The 26,864-nt window shown below is 35.1% G+C and overlaps 4 protein-coding genes and 1 long non-coding RNA gene across 8 annotated transcripts; 2 read left to right on the forward strand and 3 right to left on the reverse strand.

The window, feature by feature from the left end:
• Nucleotides 1–1,694: 1,694 nt before the first annotated feature.
• On the reverse strand, nucleotides 1,695–7,931 carry LOC108200958 (ceramide synthase LOH2). Its single transcript, XM_017369237.2, has 6 exons — nucleotides 7,604–7,931; nucleotides 5,641–5,849; nucleotides 4,405–4,560; nucleotides 2,956–3,141; nucleotides 2,685–2,863; nucleotides 1,695–1,984 (listed from the first exon to the last, which is right to left on the reverse strand). Exons 1-6 carry the CDS (start codon nucleotides 7,715–7,717, stop codon nucleotides 1,968–1,970), a joined length of 861 nt encoding a protein of 286 aa, XP_017224726.1. The 5' UTR covers nucleotides 7,718–7,931; the 3' UTR covers nucleotides 1,695–1,967.
• Nucleotides 7,932–8,462: 531 nt separating this feature from the next.
• LOC108202728 (ferredoxin--nitrite reductase, chloroplastic) lies at nucleotides 8,463–11,386 on the reverse strand. The gene is made up of 4 exons (XM_017371255.2): nucleotides 10,861–11,386; nucleotides 10,093–10,447; nucleotides 9,665–9,953; nucleotides 8,463–9,541 (listed from the first exon to the last, which is right to left on the reverse strand). Exons 1-4 carry the CDS (start codon nucleotides 11,252–11,254, stop codon nucleotides 8,801–8,803), a joined length of 1,779 nt encoding a protein of 592 aa, XP_017226744.1. The 5' UTR covers nucleotides 11,255–11,386; the 3' UTR covers nucleotides 8,463–8,800.
• A 2,338-nt stretch (nucleotides 11,387–13,724) lies between these two features.
• Nucleotides 13,725–19,261, reverse strand: LOC108201987 (glycoprotein 3-alpha-L-fucosyltransferase A). Of its 4 annotated transcripts, XM_064083945.1 has the most exons (8): nucleotides 18,624–19,260; nucleotides 17,619–17,779; nucleotides 16,626–16,867; nucleotides 15,823–15,927; nucleotides 14,918–15,074; nucleotides 14,575–14,802; nucleotides 14,274–14,338; nucleotides 13,921–14,053 (listed from the first exon to the last, which is right to left on the reverse strand). In XM_064083945.1, the coding sequence occupies exons 1-7, from the start codon at nucleotides 18,987–18,989 to the stop codon at nucleotides 14,290–14,292; spliced, it is 1,308 nt and encodes a 435-aa protein (XP_063940015.1). In that variant the 5' UTR covers nucleotides 18,990–19,260; the 3' UTR covers nucleotides 13,921–14,053; nucleotides 14,274–14,289. The 4 variants fall into 4 exon arrangements, 2 of the variants coding, with proteins under 2 accessions (XP_017225827.1, XP_063940015.1); XM_017370338.2 differs by lacking the exon at nucleotides 14,274–14,338 and having other exon boundaries at nucleotides 13,725–14,053; nucleotides 18,624–19,259; XR_010287165.1 differs by having other exon boundaries at nucleotides 13,912–14,338; nucleotides 14,575–14,758; nucleotides 18,624–19,261.
• A 2,654-nt stretch (nucleotides 19,262–21,915) lies between these two features.
• Nucleotides 21,916–24,342, forward strand: LOC108201013 (putative pentatricopeptide repeat-containing protein At1g12700, mitochondrial). The gene has a single exon (XM_017369299.2). The coding sequence runs from the start codon at nucleotides 22,029–22,031 to the stop codon at nucleotides 23,874–23,876; it is 1,848 nt and encodes a 615-aa protein (XP_017224788.2). The 5' UTR covers nucleotides 21,916–22,028; the 3' UTR covers nucleotides 23,877–24,342.
• A 177-nt stretch (nucleotides 24,343–24,519) lies between these two features.
• Nucleotides 24,520–26,469, forward strand: LOC135149102 (uncharacterized). The gene is made up of 3 exons (XR_010287166.1): nucleotides 24,520–24,826; nucleotides 25,262–25,415; nucleotides 25,822–26,469. It is a non-coding gene; the product is annotated as an uncharacterized LOC135149102 (long non-coding RNA).
• Nucleotides 26,470–26,864: the final 395 nt, after the last annotated feature.

Here is a 26,864-nt window from a genome sequence, read left to right on the forward strand (position 1 = left end):
AAAACAACATAAAGCTGCAGATACTCAGATTTACAGGATTTTTCATGTTTCTCTACTCAAACCATTTTATGGTTCTCCCCCTGTGTTGGTTTCTATATCTGACTGGATGAGAAAGTCTAATGCTGCTGTTTTAGTGCCTCGAGCTTTACCGAGGAAATGTGTTCAAATTCGGTATTTAGTCAAATGGATGCATTTGCCTGATCACGAAGCTACTTGGGAAAATGCAGAACAGTTTATTCACAAGTTTCTTGATTTCCCAATCGATGAAGTTTTAGTTCAGTTGCAAGATCGATATTCAAAAGAGCTATCATAGACTTTAGGTCAAGTCTTCTTGAATGGGAGAGCATTGTTGTGGGATAGTTTTAACCAATTCTTAGGCGGGAAATTTGTTTTCTGTTATGAATTCAGTGCATAAATAATTAAATATAGGCTTAATGACCTTTTAGCCCTTGAAGTTTGGGTGGAAATTCCGATGCGGCCTCGAAGTTTAAAAACGTACCTTTCGACCCTCAAAGTATCTTTGTCGTATCTTTTAGCCCTTATGGCGTATACCGGTATATAACGGGGGTGGGCAAAGTTGACATTTCTTAACTTTCGACCATCAAAATATCTTTGTCGTACCTTTTAGCCATGGCGCCCTTGAAGTTTGGGTGGAATTACTATGAAAGGTTATGAAATGAATAGTCCATCTCTCAACTTTCAAATCTCTCTCTCATCTCTAAATCTCTTCTCTCTTGTGACTGGTATATCCGAAACATATCATATTTTTGTAAATTTAAAGAAAAGCATGAGGGTGCCTCCTACACCCTTAACAAATTTTCTGACTTGTCATCCATGACTAGAACTAAGCTAGCAATATACACTATACTAATTTAATATAAAACTAAATTGAATCCTAAGACAATCTAGATAATCTCAAAAAATAATAAATGTGACTTATTTTCACAATGGATTCAATCAAAGCTACATATGTCTCTTCCCATTGTCTGTTACAGGTGTTGTTTACTTGGAAAAAAATTAAAAAATTTGCAGGTGTTGCGAACTTGAAAAAAATTAAAAAATTAAGTAGATCGAAATGGGTTAAAGAAATATTTGGAAATATTTCATCCTTGAGCGAAGAAACATGGAAGCTTCCATGAACAATATTGATGTTTCACATTTCATTTTAATATTACTATTATTTTAAGATAATAATTTGTCTTGTCTTTTCTATTACATATATTATCAAAAGATACATGTAATTTACTTATAAAATTTACATATATAATATTAAGATGCAGTCAAAGAATATTGTTAAGAATATTTTTTACTTTTTATCAGAATGTTGAATTTCATTCAAGTTGTTAGGAATATTATTGCCGTTTACTTGAACTTTATTTTTCAGAAATAAGAATTTATTTCTGAAAAAAAAAGGGAACGCGCGATTCTATTTTTTTATCCTTTTTCTAAAATAATTCCTTGATTTTTGACTAAATAACGAATATAAAACACCTACTTCACAAAGTATCTACAATTCTACTTCACTTACTTTACTATTCCAAATTCTAGAAAAAGGAAAATCGCCAAACACGCTTCACTTTTCTTACTGTTTCAAACGCTAAGAAAAGAAAGATCCAGAGCCACTTTATGAAAGATCTCTGTTCATTATCAGACCATGCGAGACAGTATATAGTATGAACAAAGCAAATCCACAGTTGTAAAGCCCAAGAACCTGAATATAGACTCTAGTATATAATTTTCTGTAATTCTAAACTAAAATACAATTCCCTTCTGGTAAGAATTGCAAGCAAAAAACTCATGTTAACTTCTTATCATTTATACATCAGATCTATACCAAGATGCCTACCCATTCTACGATATATGAGAACATAAAGATACAGTGACAAATCTACAGTCATGTCAAATGTAATCCTCTGGCAGGATAATATCTCTCCTCCGGAACAGTAACCAGGTGCAGATCCATCCAACTAATCATCTTCTGAATCTATGTTCAGATAGAACAAAGTTATTAGATATCTAGTTTTTATTGAAACTGAAAAGTATTAAAAGCTAGAAATTAAAACTAAACAACAATTTTACTTTTAATACAGACATATAACTGTTTCTACAAGTAAAGAAACTGTGAAAGGACAGGCAACAGGAAATTCTCTTCACACATATTATTGCCAAATAGTTCTATCTTCCGCCCATGTCCTTTACTAGAAGGTAAATAGTTCTCTGGTGACAGAGAGATTTCTCATTCAGCGTGTCTTTACCAGAGTTCTATAATTTATATGCACCCTACTTAAACATTAAAGAATTTCAAAACCTCTTAATCAGCCAAAAATTGTGGATGAGATATTTTAGTTTTGTCAATACAATTGACCAAAGATTGATGTTAAAATGGTAATGTTGTTTTCCATAGCACTGAAGTACTCTCCAAGAACTTTTTCTTTTTTTTTGATAATTAAACATACTCGCACTCATCTTGTCTTCGACAAGATTCAAACCCTCAAACTCTAGTAAGAAGAGCGACGGAGACACGATCTGACCAAGAAGTCACTGGTCAAACACTTGTATTCCGTTGCATAGATGAGAACAATATACATGTATTTTTATTTAGCAGATTTATTAAATTTGCACCACTGCACCTCATAAAAATTAGCTTTGCTAAATAACTAAAACAGAACTGCTAGTATGCATACCAGATCTTATATCTTCTCCAACCTGCCCTCTATTTTTTAGCTGCCTCTTGATCATAAAGCATATGAGTATCCACCAATAGATGTGAAACACGAGTAGGGTCAATAGCATTGTGTTGAAAACATAATATAGTAACATGTCATATGCCTCTGAGAGCCTCAAGACCTTAGCAAGATGATAGCTGAGAAATTGAAACACAGCCAACATGTCATGGAGCAGATTATAACAGTACTAACTCATAATTTTGAGAAAAGGGTCTTTTTTGGAACAAACCTTGAAGCATGAATAACCCAAAATGGAAAAAATATAAGCCTCGTTAGAAGCCATGAAATAGCAAAAAACCCAAAAAGTACACTTGCACCAAGCTCATTCTCAGCATATTTGAAAATTTTGGCTGCTTCCATGAACACGTCACTTGCATCATGCAATGCTAGAACAACAGACCCGATCCGGAAGAACCTACATGAGATATTTCATATTTTTAGTACTATTTCCATCAAAAGTTCACCATATCTTGTTCAATCCAGAGAAATAATTTAAACAGGATAATATTGCCGAAAAGTGAGCACATATATAAAGTTATTTTTAACAGATGGTTGTCCCCTTTTTCATTGCATGATCTGATAATTTTCCTTCTGATGTGGTTACTTCTTGGAGGCCAGTTATAGTTATACAGTACTCATAATTAGCTCCAGAACAAGCCTTTAAAACCCCTTATAATTGAAAGGGCTGAACGTGTATTATGCCATGTCAACTAACACACACAAATGTATGCCACGGTCATGCACAGTGTGCACACACACACAAACTGCATGCACCAAATGGAGCTCATTAGTCTCCTCCAGTTCTCTAAGTTACTAAATATGGAAGATTTATTTTAATTGATGGATAGAGATCAGGCATGCAGATCGAATAAAAGGGGACAGCTCTCAAAAAGACTATATAATTCAACAAAAAGAAAAATATCACTGAGCGACATACTAAAACTATAAAGGATCTACTTGCTAAAATTGAGTCTTAGTACAGTTGTCCAAATAAAAAAATCCCAGGTGAATAACTATGTTATTACAGTGACCACCTATGGTAAAGCTCGTTTAGCTTTATGCATAATATATGTAAATAAGCAGAGACTGACTTTCTGGAATACAAAGCCAGCCACTACAAAGTTGTCCCAAAGATGGTTCGCCATGTCGATAATTTGCAAGGAGTTTAACTAGGAGAGTTTCAGAGACCAATCTATATAAATATCATATGCTAGTATATGGCATCCCACCCTTAACATGATTGGTTCCTGTGACTGAAGAAACCAAATATCATGCATCCAGGCAGGAATGACAACAAGACCATTAGACATCGATGGGTCAATATAGAGACAATACAGATTTATAGGGTTAAATAGCTAATTCATCACCAACCTGGCCGTAAACTTGCAACTGGGTCATGTTGTTGAAAACATGATTTATATAGCATCAACCTTGCAAGTTTCCAGCCAGGTTAGTGATGAATTAGCTATTTAACCCCAGATTTATATAGCATCAACCTTTGAATTCGCACAAGGAAATTACTGGAGCATCTTATAAATGTAGAGACATTTATGAACTCAACCTTAAAATGTGGAGACTTAATATAAATCTATAGCCTGAACCTTCATGCATTACACTGACATATATAAAACTGACAAAGGCATTAATTATAGTGCTAAATGTCACTAGAGAAAGATACCTTGTAATGTATGAGTAACTAATGAGGATGACAGTTATTATATGGTGAGACATCATAACAGAAAAGTCCTTCCTGCGTGTTTCCCATTTGACCAAGGCACCAATGCTATAGAGGTAGAACCCACACTGGCACATATAATAAAGCTTTACAGGAAACCTGAAAGGTAAGAATAACATGTCACTGAAGGTATACTGAGTGACAAATGAGATCAAAATTACAACTAATTTAGGTAAATATATTATTCTACTGTTAAACAAGATCATGTGCAAGTGGCAATCTTACAATCAAGATATCATACCATTTAGAATAACACTGATGATTTCAGGCACATACCATGAGATTCAAGAAAGACATCAAAAGTATTTCAGTAATATTAATGGGAAATCAATCATACTTCCGATGTAAAGTTAGTTCTGCTTTATTATGAAATTACATGCATTAATTTAAAGCTTAGACATACTTGGAGTTAAATGATCAAGATAAAATTCAGCAGGACTAAAATTTTCACTGCTTGTATAGGAGAAAGAAACATTATACATTATACCGTAAGAGGTGAATCATATGAGTCATGAGCAGGACCCTTACTGCACAATTATAAGGAAAACAGACATAATAAAAACAGGTAAAACCATGTTTCCAGAAAAGCATTATATTTGTATTTGTACACTAACAAAGGCAACTATTAATCAACTGTTATTCGTGGTTTTAAGATAGATACCCTGTCATAATCAAGTTGCTTTACAACTTACAAGTGGTAAATGAGGTATCTAGGTACCCTTTAATTTACTAGCTACGTGTATACCTGAAATTATTACTTTTTAATTTGTGCTTCAAATTTTTATATTACCTCCAACCAAATTCCTTTGTCCCAATTCTTCAATTGTTTATCCCCAAATTTTCTCCAGGTCAATTGAATATAGGAGATTAAGTGTTAACTTTCTCAAGTTTTACGAAAGTTAATTTGAGTGAATAAGAGGTGGAATTCTATCCGTGGACAAGAAAAATGGAATAGAGTGAGTATTAATATTGCTTGTTACTGTGCTTTAATTTAATATCACAGACTGTATTTCAGCCTTTTGGAAAGACGCATATGATATTTGGCTAAGCTAATAAAAGTACTTAATTATGAGCACTTACTTTAAAATAGAAAAGTTGGTCCTTTGACTAATATTACATTACATATATATTAATAAAAGTGATATGGTACTTGGGCTATCTTACTAGTAGATTACTCACGTCAACTCCTGATTCGGCCAGCCTTTGAAGTATTCCTCTGTACTCCTGAACCACTTCTCGTGGTTTATAGCCTTCAGTATACAAACTTCGGCAGTGCCATAGTAAGTTAGCTTCCACATAGACTCCATGCACTTCTCAATTTTTGCTTGTGAAGATTCGTCATATTTCAAAGATATACTTTTAAAGCTCAATACCCAAATGGCCAACCTCTGTATAATAAGCAAAGACAATAAGAGAAGTGCACATTATGAAAAAATCAGACTGACAGTAGAGATAATAATATATGTAATCATCAAAAACTAAGATTGTCATAGAAACCATTACATTAGATGAAAATAGAGAAAGTATAAGCTGCACAGATGACAGACCTGAAATATATATATATATATATATATATATATATATATATATATATATATATATATATATATATATATATATATATATATATATATATATATATTTATACTATATACTATAATAGCTGGGGTAGTGTATAATTTGTAGTATGGTCAAACTTTTTTTATCATCCCTTTCAATAATAACAATCGTTGGATCTATAAAAGCAAATTGATGACAGCAGTTAGGTCCAATACCAATAATATTTTATATTATAAATTCGTACCACCAGAGTTCAAAGGTTCAATTCTCATAAACAACATATTAAAATTAAATATTTTAACTATACAATGACTTAATCTACACTTTACTGTTCACATTATACTATCACAAAATTTTTATATAATTATATGAAAAAAAAACATGAGAAATAATATATAAAATACTAAAGGAGGTCCGTGCATTGCAAAAAAAAACTAACCCTCTAAACACTACAAAAAGTCTAATAAATGATTTTTGAAATCAATGAAAGAAGAAAAACAATAATTTTCCTGATAGCAAGATTAGATTAAAACATGAAAATGGTGAAGTTGTATATTTAATGGATTGCAGTACTTTAATAGGTAGCTTATTATGTTTCTATTTTGTATTACATATATGATTCCTAAATTGACATGTTCATTTATTTATCTGAATATAAGAGCCGGACATCATTGGGATGAAGTGAACCAGGTGACATTAGGCGCAGTATAGTTAATATTTGACATCAGAGGGGTGAACACAGTAACAATCCTGCCTGAAAACAAGAATAATCATACAGGTAGATGAAACTATACAAGATCTCATACAGCTAAGGTGATCAACTTAAATATGAAGATATAGAAATTAGATATATTAAGGTATGTAAAAATATAGCCAAGTGATAATTGTGCAATGGCAAACAAGTGACATGACTAAACTCAGGATTTAATAGAGCTAATAATGCTTCAAGGTTACCATGTTTTCCACATATATCACTGCATTGAATTATTATTTAGACTCTTGAAATCATCGGAAAGACACAGTTATATCAATCTCTTACAAATTCATAATTAACGAAAAAAACTGATTTATGAGTGCGCGCGTGTGTTAGATCCAATACTACTTCTCCTCCACTAACTTATCGAAAGTAATTAGTGCATTTAATTAATTATTCTCTGACATAATCAAAAATACAATATATTATTCATTAATTAAGCTATCTACATAAATCATTACTAACAAATAACTATATCAATCTCCGAAATGAAAAAATGAAAATAAAAATACAGGAAGTATATACTATAAATCTATAATGTATGTACAATCAATTATATGTATATACTACTAAAGCATATACTACTGCTAATGAGCTAACTAAACTAATCGTTGCAGGTATATCATTTCAACAATCTCCGAAAATCATATACACATTCACTAAAAGGAACACTACTTCATTGCTACTAAACTATCGACATAAATCATAGCAGCTGATAAACTAAACCAGTTTGTAACATAATCAAATTGAACATGAATACACATAGATATATGTAAATGTGTGTGTAATTGTAAGGGAGGGAGGGAGAGAGAGAGAGAGAGATCTTACACGAAAGACGAATCGATTGAGTACGAAGCGAAGAAAAAGGAAAACGAAGGCGAGCAACAGCGAGAAGATCAAATGCCAGGAGCTTACGTCGCTTTTATTAATGTTCGAGTCCATTGAAGCAACTCGAACTGTGAAGAAATCGAAGATTGTAAATCATCAATTGATTGAAAAAATGTGAATTACATATGAACATTAGAGAGCGAGCATTGTTATTTGCCCTAATTTGTTTTTATGTTGTATACGCGAGAGAGAGAGAAAGAGAGAGATTGAGCGAGAGAGATTAAAGCGAAACAGAAAATCTAGAGAGAGAAATTGGAGAGGTTAATCTAGAGAGAGAGAAAGAGGGGGCAAAGTGGAGTGATCTGGTGGCGTGAGAGATGATCGTGGCCGTACGATTTGTGTTCGAATATGAATATCGAGATTGGTGCGCAGCAGAAATAGCTCATCATATTGTGGGAAGATTTCTTTATTAAATACATTTTGGTATTTTCTTTTATAATAACACTTTTAAATAAGTGTTTGACAAATAAATAAATTTGTTATATAATATATCGATTTCTAATTTTTTTTCCATATATGTCATATATAATTACATATATGTTAATTATCTTGTACATATAATTAATGGTCTATATATGTTAATTATCTTGTACATATAATTAATGGTCCATATGAACATTAAATAACTCGCTAATAGTTCATATGAACATTAAATAACTCGCTAATAATCCATATGAACATCAACTAACTTGCTCAACAGATCCTCGAATTTGATATTGTTCAATTCGACTCTAACTTATTATAGTTTATGCTTTATTTGATACATAAGAAAAATAAAAACTCAAATCTAATATTAATATACATGGAAAGAAAAGTAAGATATCTTTATTTCACAAAAATTAAAAATATAGTGTACTTATTACATTGTCGAAAATCAATGTTCTTGCAAATATACTTGCACATTTTGGTACTTGTATGAGAGCCCTGAAACAAATTGTATCACAGTACTATATATCTCATGAGAAAACAAAAAACGACAGTAACCACTGGACATGATTGTAAGGTCTCGAATACTGTAGATATGTTCTTGGCTCCGTTTTCGAGTAAACACTTGACTATCGCGTTAAGCACAGGTTCACGGTGCTAGACTTGCATGATCAAAAGGCCAGGAAGATTGAAGGTTACTAAAAGTGATAACTAATCTTCAGCTTCTTCCCTTTCTATTGGGACTGCACCAAATTTTTGGACCAAAATTTCCGCAACTAATGGCACCAAGTCCTTACAAGGGACACCTTTTTTATAGATTTCTCCCAAATGTGAGTCGCTTCCGATCCTCCCTCCCAAGAACACGTCCGCGCCTTCACAAGGCTTCCCATTTTCATCCCTTGTCATGCACCCCATGAACCCGATATCAGCAACTTGAACTTGTCCACACGTGTTTGGGCAGCCGGTCCAGTGCATACGAATGGGTCGGGTCACAGACACTAGTCGTCCCACGTCTTCAGTCACTTGGAGAGCCCGGGCCTTGGTCTCGATTATGGCTTGTCCACAGAACTGATTGCCAGTACAAGCTACTAGTCCTTTTAAGAGAATGTGTGGCTCGGGTAAGAACCTTTCCTTCAAAAGAGGCTCATTGAGCAAGGCATCGAGCTTAGAGTTTTCAATATTTGGGATGATGATGTTTTGCTCCACAGTAAGACGTAGTTCACCTGATCCGTACTCGTCTGCTAGTCGAGCTAGCTCATCCATGTCATCGGCTTGAACACGTCCGACTGGAATATGAAGGCCTACGAAACTGAAGCCCTCTTGTTTTTGTGGGTGGACACCAAGATAGTCTCTCCTCTCCCATTGTGCTTGTACCAAGTCTTCGGAAGATGATCTCTCTAGCTCTTGCTGAGGCATTCTCTTCACAACTTCAGACCGAAATCCCTCTACACCCTGCAGTGCCACAATGCACAAATTTTACAGAAAAAGATTAATTTTTGTATAGTCTAAAGTCCGATGTGCCTCATTTAAGGACAAGGAGAGCTAAATGGATTACTAAGACAAATCTCCGCTTACCAGTTCATCAATTAGCCACATCATTCTGGTTTTCTGTCTGTTCCCCCGTGTACCGAGGTCTCTGTAAGCTTCTAACACTGCTTTACACAATGGAATCACATCATCTGCTGGAACCCAGGCATCAAGAGGAATTGCCTCAGCACATCTTTTTGGGCTAAAGAATCCGCCAACTAGCAAATTGAATCCAAATCTTCCGTTCTTTGTGGCAGGCATGTAAGCAAGGTCATTAATATGGGGATGCTCGTACAGATCATGTGAACCGATAACACACACATTCCATTTTCTAGGCCTGTTATGTTGAAAAAAATTAGTGGTTAGAATTGGCTTTAAAAAAACATCGCAATTACTGGAATCTAATGTTTAAAATCATCGGAATTGTAAAGAAACAATCAAGGAGAAATGATATAGAAGAGAGTTTTGAATCTTACAAGTTAGTGAAATCTGTATTTCCACGCGAATTAGCAGTGATGAATTGGGATAGCAAATTCGTATAAGGCCTTGTATCAACAATCTCATCCGGATCAATTCCTGCAAGCGGATTTCCAACCGGATTTCTCACGTTATCCATCCCACTCTGCAAACTTGTCAGACCAACCTCGTCGAGTCCCTTTAGTATTGCTGGCACATCAGGTAGTACTACACCCCGAATTTGCCAGTTTTGTCTAGTGGTAACATCTGCACAACCCTCCTTCCCATACTGCCTTATGACACTAGCAAGGTATCGAGTTTGTGCACTTGTTGTAACTCCATTCGGTAGCTTCAATCTCATCATAAATCTACCATCTGATCACACCATTTAAACACTTTTTAGAGCATAAAATATAACCTCGAAACAGAGCAGGCCATGATTCGGCATATGGAAAAAAAAACACAATTTAGATTGTTCGAATTTTTAATTTCTCGGGATAAATCTTATTTATGAAATTCATTTTCTGAAAACTGCTTTACATAAACTGTTAAGTGATCGATTCTTCCAAAACATCCAGGAGGGCTTAAGAGGATCATATTATATCACCTGACCAATTCTCCTAAAACCTCGAGACACGAGGGGTCTTGTCATGATCATATTATATTCTAACATAAACATATCATACCTCGCTGACACGAGGTCTCAGGTCGGAACCTTGTCAAAGATAAGACGGGTGTGTGTGCGCGTTTAATTATCAAATAAAAATCACAAGGCTTTAAGAACTTACAGTGATGCTTTCTCCTGTGGAAGAGACCAAGCCACTTAAGCCTAACATCAACATCATCCTTAGTAGCTTTCAACTTATCAAGATCTTCAATAGGAATCTTAGCAAGATCTTCAATACCATTCTCAACAAACAACTTCATGGGCTCACTCTCAATCTTAACCTTCTCCTGAGGATTAATACCTTTCCTGAACTTCTCCTTCAAAACCCAGTAGCCTTCTCTTTTTTCCACTCTAGCCTCCAGCCTTTCGCCACCATCACCGCCTTCTACGGCAGCAGAAGGCGGTGGCACGGCTGTTTGAGCTGGAGGAGTTGCATGTAGCCTGGAATTCTTGGTGTAGAAGCTTGTGTTTTGTAGCATGGGAGGTGCCAAGAACTTGACAGAAAAGGATGACATTTTGTGGAGGAGGGTGTCGGAGTTTTTGGTGGTGCTGCCGGGGAGAGTGGTGGTGAGTGGTGGCTGATAGAGGAGGTGATGAACATTTTGTAGATGAGAAGGGGAGTGTGGTGGACTTTTGGTGAGTGCCAAAGGGCAGGGTGTTTTTGTGTGTTATTGAGGTGTAAGGTGTTAAATGTTAAATTTCATTGTCAAGGGGTGAAATTGGTGAAAAGATAAAAGAGCCTGATTGGCTTTGAAGATCGGGTTTTAAGTTATTTTCGATTTTAAATTAAAAATTATTTATTTATATATTAAGTTAGAAATTGTATAAAAGTCAAAAATAAATTAGAAACTAAAATTAATTTAGATGTTTTAGTGACTTAATTTTTAAAAAGTTCTGAAATTATTCACAAATAAGTTACATGTAAATCATTTTCATTTTTATTTTAAATTTTTAAACATTCATAAAATCAAATTATCCAACAAATATTTCAAATTCTTAATATATTAAATCATGTTAAATTATCGAGCACAATTTTAAATTGAGTCAAACGGTCTCAAAATCATACGGTTAATATGTTCCGGCTATTATGTTTATCCGTCATAGTTATAACTCAAAAACATTTGCGCCGTTTAGGCAAATTTAAAAAAAAGTGATTTCTGGCTTAAAGTAAAAAAGTGGATTAAAATGTATTAAAATCCCAATCGAATACACCCCCTAGAAGTGAGAAATAAATAAGTTAATAAAGTGTTTGGAAAAGAAGAGAAATTTTGAGACAAATTCTTAAAAATACTTATACTTTTTTTTTTTTTGAAGGTTAAAAATACTTATACTTATTTACACAAACGGGTTAAAAGAATTAGAAATCAGAAGTTGTGCTTCTCAGAAACAATCGGGGCCATTATGATGGTCTTTTTTAGTGATAGGATCACGAAATATTTTTGTCCCGGAAGAGCCAACGAAAGAGGTTCCAGTCTGACGTTATTTTTTGACATCGATAAGTGTGCCATGTGAGTGTTCCATTATTTCGCGGACGCATCATCGTGTGGTTTGGCCGGAGAGAGTTGAATTTACATTAAAATAATGTTCACTCGATCATAAACATATTTGTGTGATAGTTATCTCTTCTGTGACCCTTTTGTTTTGTCTATGTTTAGGTATGTGGCGAGCTGCCCATTGTTTTCTAGCGACTTTTGTTATATGGAAGCACGAACGGTCCATAAACAAAGCAAGCAAGGTGGCATATAGTAGTAATTGTAATTTTTTGTTGGAAATTAATTCAATAAATTAAAAAATATCTTTTTGAAACAACAGTTTTGAGCAGTGTTACAAAAAATGTAAATCAGACTTAATCAATGAAATCATGTAAATACTGATAGGTGATTAATTAAATTGATCAAGAATTAATCAGATTGATTAATCGATTTAATCGGTGATTAATCAGAAAATTAATCAGTTCGACGAATTATTAAATATAGATTAATCGATGGAAGTTGTTTTACAAAAAAGGATAGGAAAGTAAGAAAGGGGTTGGCCTTCCCAGTCAGCCAAGAGCTAAGCTGGAACAACTGAACAAGACGCCACATGACTCTTGGTGACTTAGCCACACGCACTCGTACAGGGTCCATTTGACTTTTTTGCTTGTACACACGTTTTAAAATTACACTTGCATTCAATGTACACAACAGCTGTGCTCCGTCCGTGCAAGGTGTGAAGAAAAGGCAGATCAATTGATACTCTTTCCGTCTCAAGTAGTGTACTTTTTTACGGTTTGTTTTCTCGAATGGTTTGTTTTCTCGAATGCGTTATCTAATTTTTTACATTTCAAAACTTATCTAATAATAAAATTATGATACATCGTTTGTTACCTAGAAAGGCTCTTCAACTTGCAACTCGGCTACCATTAGTGTAGCTTCTTGCATCTTAACATTTTGTGGGTGTTTGGCAACTTAGGGGCCGTTTGGCTAAGCTTAAAAAAAGTGATTCTGTGCTTAAAGTGAAGAAGTGGATTAGAAGTGAGAAGTAAAAAAGTTAATAAAGTGTTTGGAAAAGAAGCAGAAGCTGTGAGGGAGAAGTTAGCATTCTCAGCTTCTTAAAAGTGCTTCTGCTTATTTACACAAACGGGTCAAAAGAAGCAGAAGCCAGAAGCAGCTTCTGCTTCTGAAAACCAAACACCCCCTTAGCTTCTCAACTTTTTTACTAAAGAAATGCTGTCAGGCTTTTTGTATGCATGTCTGGCAAATAAATTTAAGCACTTCTGAGGGGTATTAAAAGCGCAGAAAAAAAAAGTTGTGCATCCTCACTTTTTATGATCAACCATATATATACATACTTAAATAACTTATAAGCCATTGTATCAAAACATTTTTAACAACTTATAAATCCAAATCAACTTCTCACTTATAATCCACTTCTTTACTTTAAGCAATAAGTCACTTTTTTTAAGCTTAGCCATACAGCCCTTTGATGACAAGCAATGTGTAATAAACGATAATCGAGTAAAACTAGCCATTGTTCTGTTGTCAGCTAAATGTTAGTGATGCTGTGGTTAGCGTTTGAGTTATACAAATATTACCTCAAATTTTGCGCAAGGATTTTCCTCAATGTGAATCTTTAATTCATCATCCCCTTTGAAACTGAATGTATATAGGGCTTCTCGCTGTGTCAAACCAAGAGGATAGACCCGATACAGTTTGAGCTCATCAGTTCCTCTTAGGATTTTCGGTCTTTCCTCCTTCCAAACAGGAACATGTTTTAAAGACTTGAACTTCAACAGCACTGCAGATTCTAAGGCCTTGAGGGTCAAATTTCCAGATCTGAAAGAAGATACATGTGAGAGATTTCTTTAAAATTAAGAATGTTGAAGGGTTCAACTTTGTTCATTTTTTAGTTCATGTAGCATTACGAGTGTTCCTTCTATAACTTGCTGGAAAAAAAAAATCAGAGTTACGGGTTATTATATGTTTATGGAGCTTGTAGGCTGGTAAACACTAAACCAAATTGAATCGTATCCTGGCTCAAGTAGGCAAATTTTACCTTTACTCCAAAGACTCTAGAGAATTTGTTTCCTGTAGACTCCGGCTTGGACAACACTCACAAACCTTCACAGTCCATTCATTGAATCAAGCTCTTCACTTTGGTTGTAAGCAAAATATCAACTATGGACATATTATGCATTTATCAAAAAAATTACACACGCGCACACATACATACATTTGATTTCTATAAATAATTCTACTCATCAACCAGCACGTAATTGACAGGGTGCATAACAATGTGCAGATATAATAATAATATAGATTGGTGTATCAAACAAGTTAAGCAAAAATATGATTACCTAATGAAAATTGACTCCATCTCGAACCTCCCTCTTTCTCGTACATATACATGATATACAGTTTCTAAGCCTCGGGTACACTTGCAAGGGCGTTCCGTCAAGTTCAGATTATTTTCCTCTTCCTCACGCATCATTGTTGCAATGTGAATGCACAAGCGGCATGATGAGTGAACTGCTGCCATATCTAAAAGAGCCTTAAAAGAATCAGAAGGTCCCTCAAATTTCCACCTAAATAATGTAGACGCCCAAATTTTTGATAGTAAGACGTAGTTGAGGATGAAATGTGCCCAGAACATTTAAAGTAAAAAATAAAGAACAATTAATCAGATATTATCTGACTTACCGAAGTGACTGGTTGTATGCATCAGGGTTGTCCGCTAGGTATTTCATGGTCTTGGCAACTGGTTCGACGTGTTTAACCTCTTTGATATGTAAAACTGAACCAGGCAAAGGCGCAAAGTCTTGGATATTTGGAGCACCAACAACTACGGGAATAGCTCCTACAAAATCAACAAACTTTACAATAACAGCAAACATCATTACCTCTCGGTCTTGGCCATTAAAACCCAAAAGAAGTGCTAGATTATCGACAGTAACTACAATCACAAGTCTAATATGTACAGGGTATATGGCTGTTTATACTCTTAAGTATGCCAAATGGCAGATGATAAAATATAAGTCTGTGCTTTCTAGAATTATCAGCCACCCAACAATTACAAAGTATCCCATGATTTTGCATAATTCCATAAATACTACTCCCTCCGTCCCAGTCAATAGTATACATTGGGGGACGGGGGCGCGGCACGGACTTTAATGCTTCAATATAGTATAGTTCTGTAAATTATTTTTAAAATTTTCTTTTTCTGTATAAAAGTATAACATTTATACTTTTATACAAAAAAAGAAAATCTTAAAAATAAGTTGTAGAACTATGTTTTATAAGTGCCTTAAAAAGCGTGTCGAGCAGTGAAAAAGAAACGTATACAATTGACTGGGACAGAGGGAGTACACTAATAAATGTGAGGGTAAATCCAACAAACAGGAATATTGCAACCATGGAGGATTGCGAATAATATTTGTTAGTACTGAATACAAGAAGTGGCTTCCACAGGCAAGAGAAAGCAAGCAACCAAAACATGAATATATAAACTATATGTTGCTGAAGGAAAGAGATCTATATTGCCTCCATTAACAGATATTGCTGCCAAAAAGCCAAATTGTGATAGTGATACAAAAGTAAGTATATACCAGCAACAAGAGACTGAAAGTATTTTTCAGTAACATAATCTTCTTCGTTGGAATTCTCAAACGCCAAGCTAAATTTGTAGCGCTTCAGAGTATCCACTTTGTTCACTGCAAAGGCAAACTACAATATATAAATACAAATTGGATGCCTGTTCAACAGATGATGCTAAAGTTAAATTTATATTATGAGTAGATTAAAATTAACTTTGTGAAGACGGCTTTAGTAAAATCATGGAAAAGAAAACAATCCCACAACTAGCTGGAGCACTTGACAAAAGTTCACACACTTATACATGTAAGACCGACAATCCCTTCTAATATAACGCATTAATAGATTACAATATAAAGAGATGATATATAAAAGACAAAGAGACTTATCTGCAAGACTGATAGAGAAATTATGAAGTCTCTCTCTCTCTCTCTCTCTCTCTCTCATATCTTATGTAAATATTAGATAGTGATGACTCCCAGACAAAATTTAGACCAGAAGTGCAGTCACCAGATATAACAGTATAAATCCCTAGTCCCATGGCATACGAAAGGATCTTACCATCCTTACACAAAGGTAGTAGAAACCATAGCCTATAATAGGGCACATGAATATGACCCAACAAAATACCATAAGAACAGATATTCCCAAACTCAGACTTAAAAACATAACGCCTTCCAGGTAACACAAATTAAAGATTACCAAGTTTCACAAAATTGTGGCAGAACTTAACAATCATTAAAAATGAAGAGTACCCTTGCAACACATGCCTTGCCAGGGTTTGGGCATCAATTAAGTAGAGCTCCAAAATTCTCACCGTCTCCGTCACGGGTTCGGTAACATGCACCATAAGAATCAACTGTAATGTTTGCCGCCTTAAGACCTTCAAGAGCTTGCAAGCGTAAGTTGTGAGCAACACAATTAGAGATGAAAGCAGCAGCCAGAGCATTCTCGGTCTTAGGTTGCAAAGGAGCCATAATGTCATACTCAGCCCAAGAAAAATATCCAGCAGGAATATCTGACGAGAGACTAGTTGTCATAATATAGGCATATCCCCTCCTGGTAATGAAAAAGATTATTAGTTCATTTGACTTCTGGCCAAGGATATTAATATAAAAATGATTGTCAAAGCTAACGCCTTTGCCACAAGTACGAGATTAAAAACTTTCACCTAAAAAGTCCAAGTCATTGCATACAAATTCGAGTCTCAAACGGTAAAAGAGACCTGAAGCATAGAGACAAACTCCGTCCGAGAAGGAACTGAACAAAGCAATATACTTAATATAATTCAGAAAGTTTAAGTAACTCCTATAAGTGACAAATCTAGAGGAACTTGTATTATTAGACTCGGTAAATACATGCAAAATTGAAGGGAAAAAGCAGCAACGATATTGAGCAAGGGACGTTCAGATTAAAGCTTGATAGTTTATATGAAAAAAGTATATATCTTGGGGTAAAATAAAAGATATTTTCCTCTAGATCAATTTTATACCGCATTCATATTTAACTTCCATAGTTGGACCGCTGAAAGTTTTAGCACCAAGTATATGTTCAAGGGAATTATATGAGATTGAGTCGGCAGTTCTAATGTGGAAGTAAAAGCACCTATCAGTGCCTTCTCATAATTCTTATTGAAATCAACTTTCCTTTCAAATTTTGTTCTAGTAATACAAAGATTCGAGGTGGGTTTGAAAAGAATATACTCCAGCCACGGAAAATGAAGATATGATTTCAACACTAGGAGATACGTCGAATCCATATCTCCAAAATTAAGACATACAAAGAGTCTTTTCGAAATGTGCTTACCCACCGTCTTGCGTAATCGATATTGTTCTCCGGATAGTAACTAACTGGCTCCATTGATCGAAGTACAAAGGGTCCCTTATCTGTTTTTGCAGCTCCAAACGTAGCGTCAGCCTTCTTGTCACGAATAAATCCAAGTTTACATCCCACCGCACAAGATTTCATGTCCTAAACAGATGCGAACAAGAGAAAGTTTAGAACACCATGCACTTCAAGACACATAAAAAACACATAGTTCACATGAACAAATTTTATTTTTGCCACAGCTCAAAATTGTTTAGACATATCTGTGCTTGGCATAAAAAAGTGGTAAGATCTTTAAATAACTGTTAAGCAATAAGATTATTTACTTAATTGTAGCAGTAAATTTCTTAGAAGACCAAGGAGTAGCAACTCCCATCTTATCTGTAACAAAACTTGGCTAATTCCTGAGATTTGGTCCTTCGATATGCAAAACCAGAGATAGACAGAAAAACATGTAATCAGCATACATACACTGAGATACAGTAACTACTTATAAGACTGCTATAAACTACCTAGGTTTTTTAAAGGCTGTCTAGTAAGCCTGATTGACTATAAACGATGAGTTTGGCATCAAAGAAGCAGTTTACCAGCAACCACAAACAACTGTACCAGTTCATCCGCCTGAGCAAATTTTGAGCATTAAGGACAACAATCGGCACATGCACACATGTTATACATTCTCAAATTTCAATCCAAAACTGCAAGTAATTAGGACAGGTACATGCCCTACAAACACAAGCATGTACATACTACAAACACAATAAGTGCTTCCCTATCTCGGTTCATTGCGGTACTAGCCGAGCACTTTTACCTACCAATTTACCAATCTCTAAACTTCAATACAGAATAAGAATAAAAATCCAAAATAAACATCAACAACCCACAATCTCTATCCAAGTTATCAACTTTACAATCAAACCAAGCTAAAAAACCACAAAAACAAACAATGCACAACCAAAATTTGACAAAACCGGGTCATGGGTCGAACCTCATTCGACCCGGAAACATAAACGGGTTCTTTTTCAAAATCCCTAGAATAAGCCACAAAATCATGTTTCTCCAACCATTCCTCACATTCATCAGGCACTGAGTACTCCTCAATGCCACCGACCTGACCCGACCCGACTCGATTATCATCATCATCAAAACCATAGCTCATTAAAGACCAAGGCAATGTACTAAACTGATATAACGAGCCAGCCCATGAATTAACCAAAGAGTTCTTGTGAGCAACGTTGACTCGACCCAGAAACATAATCTCTGCAATCACCACAACAAGAACACATAAAGGCATTAAATTTGAGCATTTTCTCCTCATTTTTTGGTGGGTATTTTCTGGTTGAGGCGGGCTCATTGTTAAATGTAGAAAGTTTGAATCTTTCTTCTTTTATATGTGTAAAGGTTGAATCTTTATTGTTTTGATTGTTTAAAGGATGAATCTTTATTGTTTTTCTCAAGAGGGGTTGTTTAATTTTCATTGAATTTTGTTGGGTGTGTTATGTTTAGCGGAGATGAAAGTGGGGGGAAAGTAAAAGAGGAGAGTTCGGGAGTGTGTGGAGCAATGACAAGTGCTTTTTGTTGGTTCTTGTGAACCATTTGAATGTTGGTTCTAACATGGGAGTTAAATGTGAGAGTAAACAGGGTGCTGACAAGTGGATGAGTGTGTACAGCATCTAGAAGAGTATATAAATATAGGATAGCATCTAGGATAGTTTAAGTAGGGATGGGCGCGGGGTACTTCGGGGGCGGGGAGTGTTATTCCCCGAACGGGGATTATTTTTCTCACCGATCTCCGCCCCGAACGGGGAACAGGGATCTCGCGGGGATTCGAGGAATTTTATTTTTTAATATAAACATAATAATTTTATAATATATGTTATACTTTTTAATCAAAAAAACAAACTACTAACTCCTAATATACTACTAATATTATCAAATATTTTCAACATCAAATCATATTAAAATTGATTTATAATATAAATAAACGACAATTTATAATTATAAAATATATTATATTATAATATATTAATAATCAATCAATAAAAATAAAGATTTTTTTATTATATTATAAATGTTATCTATTTTTAATAATATATTTAGTATAATATATATAAATATATTATTATTTATTTATATATATAATCGGGGTCGGGGATCGGGGTCGGGAGACGCAAATCCCCGACCCCGTCCCGATTCCCGATTTTTTTTTAAAACTTCCCCCGATCCTCGTCCCGACCCCGAAAAATTCCCCGAATCCCCGACCCGAACGGGGCGGGGATCGGGTCAGGACCGAGCGGGGCGGGGTGAATGCTCATACCTAAGTTCAAGCTTATTTCAACAAAAAAAAAAGGGATAGTTCAAGCTGTTTGATAATTAGAATTTAATAACTATAGCATAATGCCCAAATATCATATCGACTCTGCTATTAACTGCGTAAATCTCGCTTTATAAACAGGAAGGTCCATTTTTGAAGTCAACCTCGCCTCCTATTGGGTCCTCGCCACTAGCTTGCCCCGAAAATTGAGGCTCAGTGTCAAGCGGCTCTGGTCTTCAATGAGGTCCTCGCCCGATATGTGTCCTTGCCCTCGACATGGCCGAGCCCTGCGGCCTAGTAGCTAGTAGCCCAAGTTTTCGTTAGAGTCCTCACCCTCAGTGATTAGACCTTGTTCAGAACGCTCGCCTGATGCTAAAAAGGTCGACTATACCTGGTTCTCGGGACTTATTATTATTATTATTATTATTATTATTATTATTATTATTATTATTATTATTATTATTATTATTATTATTATTATTATTATTATTATTATTATTATTATTATTATTATTATTATTCTATCTTGGTCTCAAGCCCATCTTCAGCCTCGCCCTAAGAGAGGATGGAGAGTTAGCCCATACATCTGATTCTAAGGAGGTCCACGTAGACTAGAGCTGGTTGGCCCACCTAGTACCATGCTCTTTGGAGAAAATTAGGCTCCAAATGTCCGAAGAAATGAATAATAAATACACATCTTTATGTCCGATGACATTAACATGCTAACACATGGACGGATAGGAAGGGCTCACGACTTGAGCACCTTCTACCAAAAAAATATAAAATTAATAGTAAAATTAAAAAATAAATTATATGTATAAAAGCACCGAAGAAAGTTATATGGAGACCATATTATTTGGAGACTACAGAGACCTAATCATGGCCATCCAATCATTAAACATCCAAAGACTGCATATATTTGTCCTGCACATTCGTTTTCTCTCTCTATCATGTCCTGCACTTCTAAAGCGGTGAACAACAAGCAGTATTTCTAAATCCTGCAGAACATAAAATGATAATTTCATAATATTGGCATTCAGTCACCGAAATCCTAACAAATAAAAATAATAATTGCATACAAAACAAAGATGTAGTTGGACATTGCTATGATTGGCACTGAACTCATCGTCATTGTCCTGCAACCAATTGAATTTGTTGCAAGACAAAATAACACTTAGATATATCACAAATATGCAGGACAAATTATTAATATTACATTACTAGAAATGCAGGACAAGAATAGTGTAAATTATAAAGATAGTTTTGAATTAAAACTAAAACTCATGCTGATGATCTTGCAGTAACTGAAGCCATAATATCTCAAGAATCTATTCTACAAACTACAATGTTCTGAAATTGTTGTTTATTAGAAATGCAGGACAAAAATATTACCAAAAATGTAAGACAAGTCTCTAAGAACTCTAAAATCTTGGGTCTCCATTGAACCCACCTCTAAAAGCACCTTCTAAATTCATTTGAGTCAAATTTGAAATGAGTGGCATACTGTGGGTGTTTGGCCCCCCTTTTAAGCCGGACTTCTCGACTTATAAGTTAGAAGCACTTATTTCGTACCGTTTGTGTAAGAAGTCAAGAAACACTTAAAAAAAGTTAGGAATGCTAGCTTTTGTTCCAGGGCTTCTACTTATTTCCCAAACACTTTAATCACTTATAAGTCTTATATTGCTTCTAACTTCTACTCCACTTATTTATTTTAAGCAATAAGCACTTATTTTAAGCTCACCCAAACAGCCCCACTATTTTTTTTAACACATTCGGTCTATCTCCGTGATATTTAACCCAGTAAAATGGAGCACGATTGGATAGCCCAGTGGTGGGTTTATCCTCTGTTGTCCCGGGACACCCGGGTTCGACTCTGGCTCACCCCGAGAATTGTTAGAACAGATACTAATTTGTAAGGCATATAAGCTTGCATTGTCAAAAAAAAAAAAAAACCAGTAAAATGACACAAACATCATTTACATTGTTACAAGTTCAAAACTACTCAAACGGTCTAATTACATTCACCACCTACTAATTTCTTAACATCCCAGCACATTGGAGCTCAATGAGGTTTCAGCAATGGCTGCCAAGAGAGGAGCTCTTCTCACAATGACTTTTTTGAGATTAACGCCTCTAATTTTAAGCCCTTATTCTCCGTTATCATCTCTTTTTCATTCTCATTTTCTTCCTTTCTCTACTAAACCTAACCCTAATTCACAATTCAAAGCCCCCTTTATTCCTTCTACATCCACCACTCATCCCGAACTTAAACAATTACTCTATCATAAGTCTAAAGAAGGTTTCGATAAACTCGACGATGCTCTGCAAGTGTTTGATAAAATGCTCCTTCTGAAATCTGGGCTTCTTGTTCTGCAATTTAACCAACTGTTAACTGCCCTTGTTCGGATGAAAAAATACTCTGTAGCTGTCTCCATGTTTAGAGAATTGCGCGTTTTAAGCATTCCTGTTGACATTGTTACTTTTAATACTGCCATCCATTCCTGTTGTCACTTGAATACACTTGATTATGCCTTTTCGTTGCTTGCTGGAATCATCAAGAGTGGTTGGGTGCCCGATGTCTTTACCTACAACACTCTCATCAAGGGCCTTCTGTCTCAAGACAGGCCTTTGGAGGCTGGGGATTTGTTTAAGAAGCTTATCATATTTCAAGAAATTCAGCCTGATGTAGTTATGTATAACACCATCATTGATGGTCTCTGCAAAACTTCAAATACTTCCATGGCTGTCAAGTTATTAAGAAACATGGAGGAGATAGGTTGTAAACCAGATATAGTAACTTATACCTCCATTATTGATTCTTTGTGCAAAGAAAGACGAGTAGATCGTGCATTGGATCTTGTGTCTAAAATGAACGACAAAGGCATATCACCTAATGTTATAACCTATAACAGATTAATTCAAGGTCTTTGCAGCTCCGGCCGATGGGAGGACGTTGGGCGGTTGTTAACTGAGATGGGTGTTAGGCAGATCTCTCCTGATCTGCACACCTATAATATATTGGCTAATGCATACTGCAAAGAAGGGAGGACAACAGATGCAGAAGATGTGATTGAAATTATGATCCAGAAAGGTGTGCCTCCTGATTCAATCACATACAATGAACTGATGTATGGTTATTGTTTAACGGGCAAAATGTACAGGGCACTAGAGGTGCTGAATACCATGAGGAGTAATGGGATAGCGCCAAATTGTTATAGCTATACCATTATGATAAATGGCTATTGTAAGAGGCAGGAACTAGACAAAGCCATCAGTCTCCTCAGACAAATGTCTGCTGAAGGTCTGAAACCTGTAGTTGAAACCTACAATACACTGATGCATGGCCTCTTTCAGATGGGCAGACATAATGAGGTGGTCAACCTTTTCCATGAAATGCAAAAAGAAGGTAATAAACCAGATATCATAACATGTCAAATTTTATTGGATGGCCTTTGCAAGAACCGATACATGGATGAAGCAATTTCCTTCTTTCGAGTGATGGAAGGTACAGGTATAGTTTATGATATTAAAATACATAATATCCTCATTGATGGTCTCTGCAAGAACAGAAAACTTGATGAGGCCAGAAATATTTTTGATAAGCTTGCTTTGAGAGGTTTGCAACCCGATGTCATAACACACAACATAATGATCAGAGGACTTTGTCAAGAAGGGTTGTTTGAGGAAGCAAAGGAATTACTTTCTAAAATGGAAACGAGCATTTGTTTGCCTAATGATGTGACTTATAATACGATCATTCGTGGAAGTCTTTTAAATAAAAGATATGAAGAAGCAGCTGTACTGGTAGAGAACATGCGAGCTCGTAAATTCTCAGAAGATGCGTCTACCACATCCATGGTACTAGACCTATTATCTAAAGAACAGGACCCCTCCGTTCTTGCTTTCTGCAAATGGTTTTTGCAATAGGTACTGAAGTTTATGGTTCATTGTTATGTATTGTCATCTTTTAACTTCCTTAAGTTTTCTGCTGTAGTAACATGTTTTACTGAGCAATGAATTACTCTAATTAGCAATGTAAGGGGTTTCATTAGTTTGTTAAGAGCCAATAGACAATATATACGAGACGGTAAGACTATGTCTTTTATTTGTATTGAGTACGGTCTATGTTCAAGTTGTCATTCAGAATTGAAACTTTGCATCTCGATGCCTCTCATATACAGAAAAAGAAATCAGCATTTGAAAATAATAAAAGAAGCCTATGTAATACCTCAATAATGCATATATTCAGATAACTTTATTCTGGATATTCTCTTTAGCACATATTTTGGCTTTCACAAACAAGCTCATTTTTCTTCCTCGTCATATTTGGATATAATAAATGTTACAACATATTGGCATTCTTCACCATGGTGAGAGGGTATCCGATTAACAGTAATAAGTAATAACAAGGTAACCACCAGATTGGTGACAGGATAGGTCCAGTTATTATAAGTTCACGATGTTTGAATGATATTTACTGTTATTTACTATGCTGGTCTTGCCTAGCACTACGGTAAGTCAGCAGTTGCTGTTGGCCTCCTTTTGTTGCTGAAGTCGGCATCTATTTGGATATTTAAGAATCTGATGGTGTGTGGGGATATACTAGTACGAAGTTCTTATATGTATTTCCTCTCCAATTTATATCTTGGTCAAGAGGGCTCCATTCCTTAACTCATTAGTGTACGATTTAGACATTGCAAATCAAACTCTGCTTGCACCCTTCCCGCTTTAATGTGAAGATGTGAGATCAAAATCTTCCTGCTTTGGTATGGCCCCTGCAGCTAAATTTGTATTCAGGTTAAATCTGAAGGCACTGGATGCCTCCAATGACAGTTAAACAGGAGCGCAATGCACAATGGCACTAAGATACATTGAAGGTATGTCAAAACTTTTTTCTTTTGACAATTACATAGCCCAGTAGAAATAGTGTGTACTGCAAAAACTAATGAAATTGCAATCGATAAGTAAACAGAATGGAAGGCAAATTCAGTTTTCTTGTACTGAATTTTGGTTCTTATTATCATATACCAAAGTAATATGTGACAAAATCAAATCCTTCGATCCTTAAATATTTCTTAAATATCGGCTCTTGGAGTGTTTATCTCATCCTATCAGTTTCCGGTGCAATATTATTACTGTATTGAGGCAATGACTGATATATCGTGACATTTAAATGCTATGATCCCTAAACTGACAGATCATTGCATACTCTGTGCGCCACAATTCCGAACAAATTTACCTAGCTAGCGAATGTACTATTGCTTGATGAAATACTAATATCTGATAAATGTACACTTTGGGATATTTTGCAGGCTTATACTCTTAGAAATAGAAGCAGAAGTTGTGATGTCAAAGTCGATACAAATAACTTGTAATGTCCGAAATAGTACATAGCGAATTGTGCTAAACTTTTCTTCGTCTGGTTTATTTTTGCGCAAAAGTTCCAAGGATATGCAGAAAACGCAGGTAAACTGGCATTCACTAGTATATTTATCTACAACTTTGTGCCTATATAATCAGGAGTAAAAATAAATGATGTGTAGTACTAGACTTCAGATGCTGCCAATTGTCAGCAGCTGCATATTTATTTATCTTATATCATTAGTCATTAGTATCAAACCACATCCATCCACTATAGTTTTGAGACATCACGAAACTGGGAGCCAAAAATGTTGTTTAGTAAATATGCACTATGCTGAAGATGACTTGTGAGAGTGTGTTTGCACAAGTAGTAATCACGAGTTTCTAGTTCATAAAAAATTTCTGATGGCAGTGTTCGGCATAACCTACAATTGTCATATTCTTCTTCTTATTTTTTAATCAATTTAGTGATATTGCTCGGTTTTTCATTCTATACATTCATATTTAATAGGTACTGTCCGGGTCTGGACATTCAACATCAGGGCATAATGTCAACAGGAAAAGACCGGTAAACGGCTTAATTCTAAATTTTGGATGAATATGCAGGGGTGTTATGGTACGTTTAACGGAAAATTGTCTCACTTTACGTATCACTTTAGATGAATATCAGGATATGCTGGGGTGTGTTTTAAGCATTCCAGTTAACAAATTTACCTTTAATACTGTCATCAATTCCTTTGCTCACTTAAATGGTCTTGTCCCTAGTGTTGTTACCTAAAACACTCTCATGAAGGCCCTTCTATCTCATGCCTTTGGAGACTGAGTTTTTGTTTAGTAGCTTATGAGATTTCAAGAAATTCAGATAGTCTCTGCAAAATGAATACGAATCATGAATCATATTCCAGTTTTAGGGTAGGATCATTTTATAGAAGATAATACGTGACCTAAATTGAGCGGTTATATACTAATATAAGTGATAATATCTGGGATTAATAATCATATTAAACGCAATCATCCTATCTTTGGTGTGCAGATGTTCTTGGACAATAAGCCAAGCATTGAAAGCATGCTTGGGAATATAGCAAATTTTTCATATCAAATTAAACCACAAAGATTTTAATTTATGATCAGTAAGGTCAGAGTAATGGTGGCAAGTTTTACAGGCACAGAATTATTTTTTAAATATTTAGATTATATAATTTTTTTTTTGAATAAAAAATTATAGAACTATGTTTTATACGTTCATTAAAGTGCATGTCAGACAGTGGAAAAAAAATGTTAAGAAATGAATGGGACAATAGAGGGAATATTAGCTAGAAGTATATTATTAATAATTTTGTTTAATATTATGTTTAGGCTAGATTTGAAATTCGGTGTAGTTTGGTGTTTAGTTGGTTTGATTTGAGTCTTGTTTTGGTCAAAAATGGGCAGTTTAGGGATTTTTTAGTGTAGAATTTGTTGTTGAATTTGGTTTAGAGGTTAGTGGGTTTTTATTTGTTATATTTGGAATGACTAGATTTTCCGGAAAATTAATTTTCCGGTGAGATTCAAGCT

Source organism: Daucus carota, chromosome 9 (assembly GCF_001625215.2).
Source record: "Daucus carota subsp. sativus chromosome 9, DH1 v3.0, whole genome shotgun sequence".
In the NCBI taxonomy this organism is placed as follows: Eukaryota; Viridiplantae; Streptophyta; class Magnoliopsida; order Apiales; family Apiaceae; genus Daucus; species Daucus carota.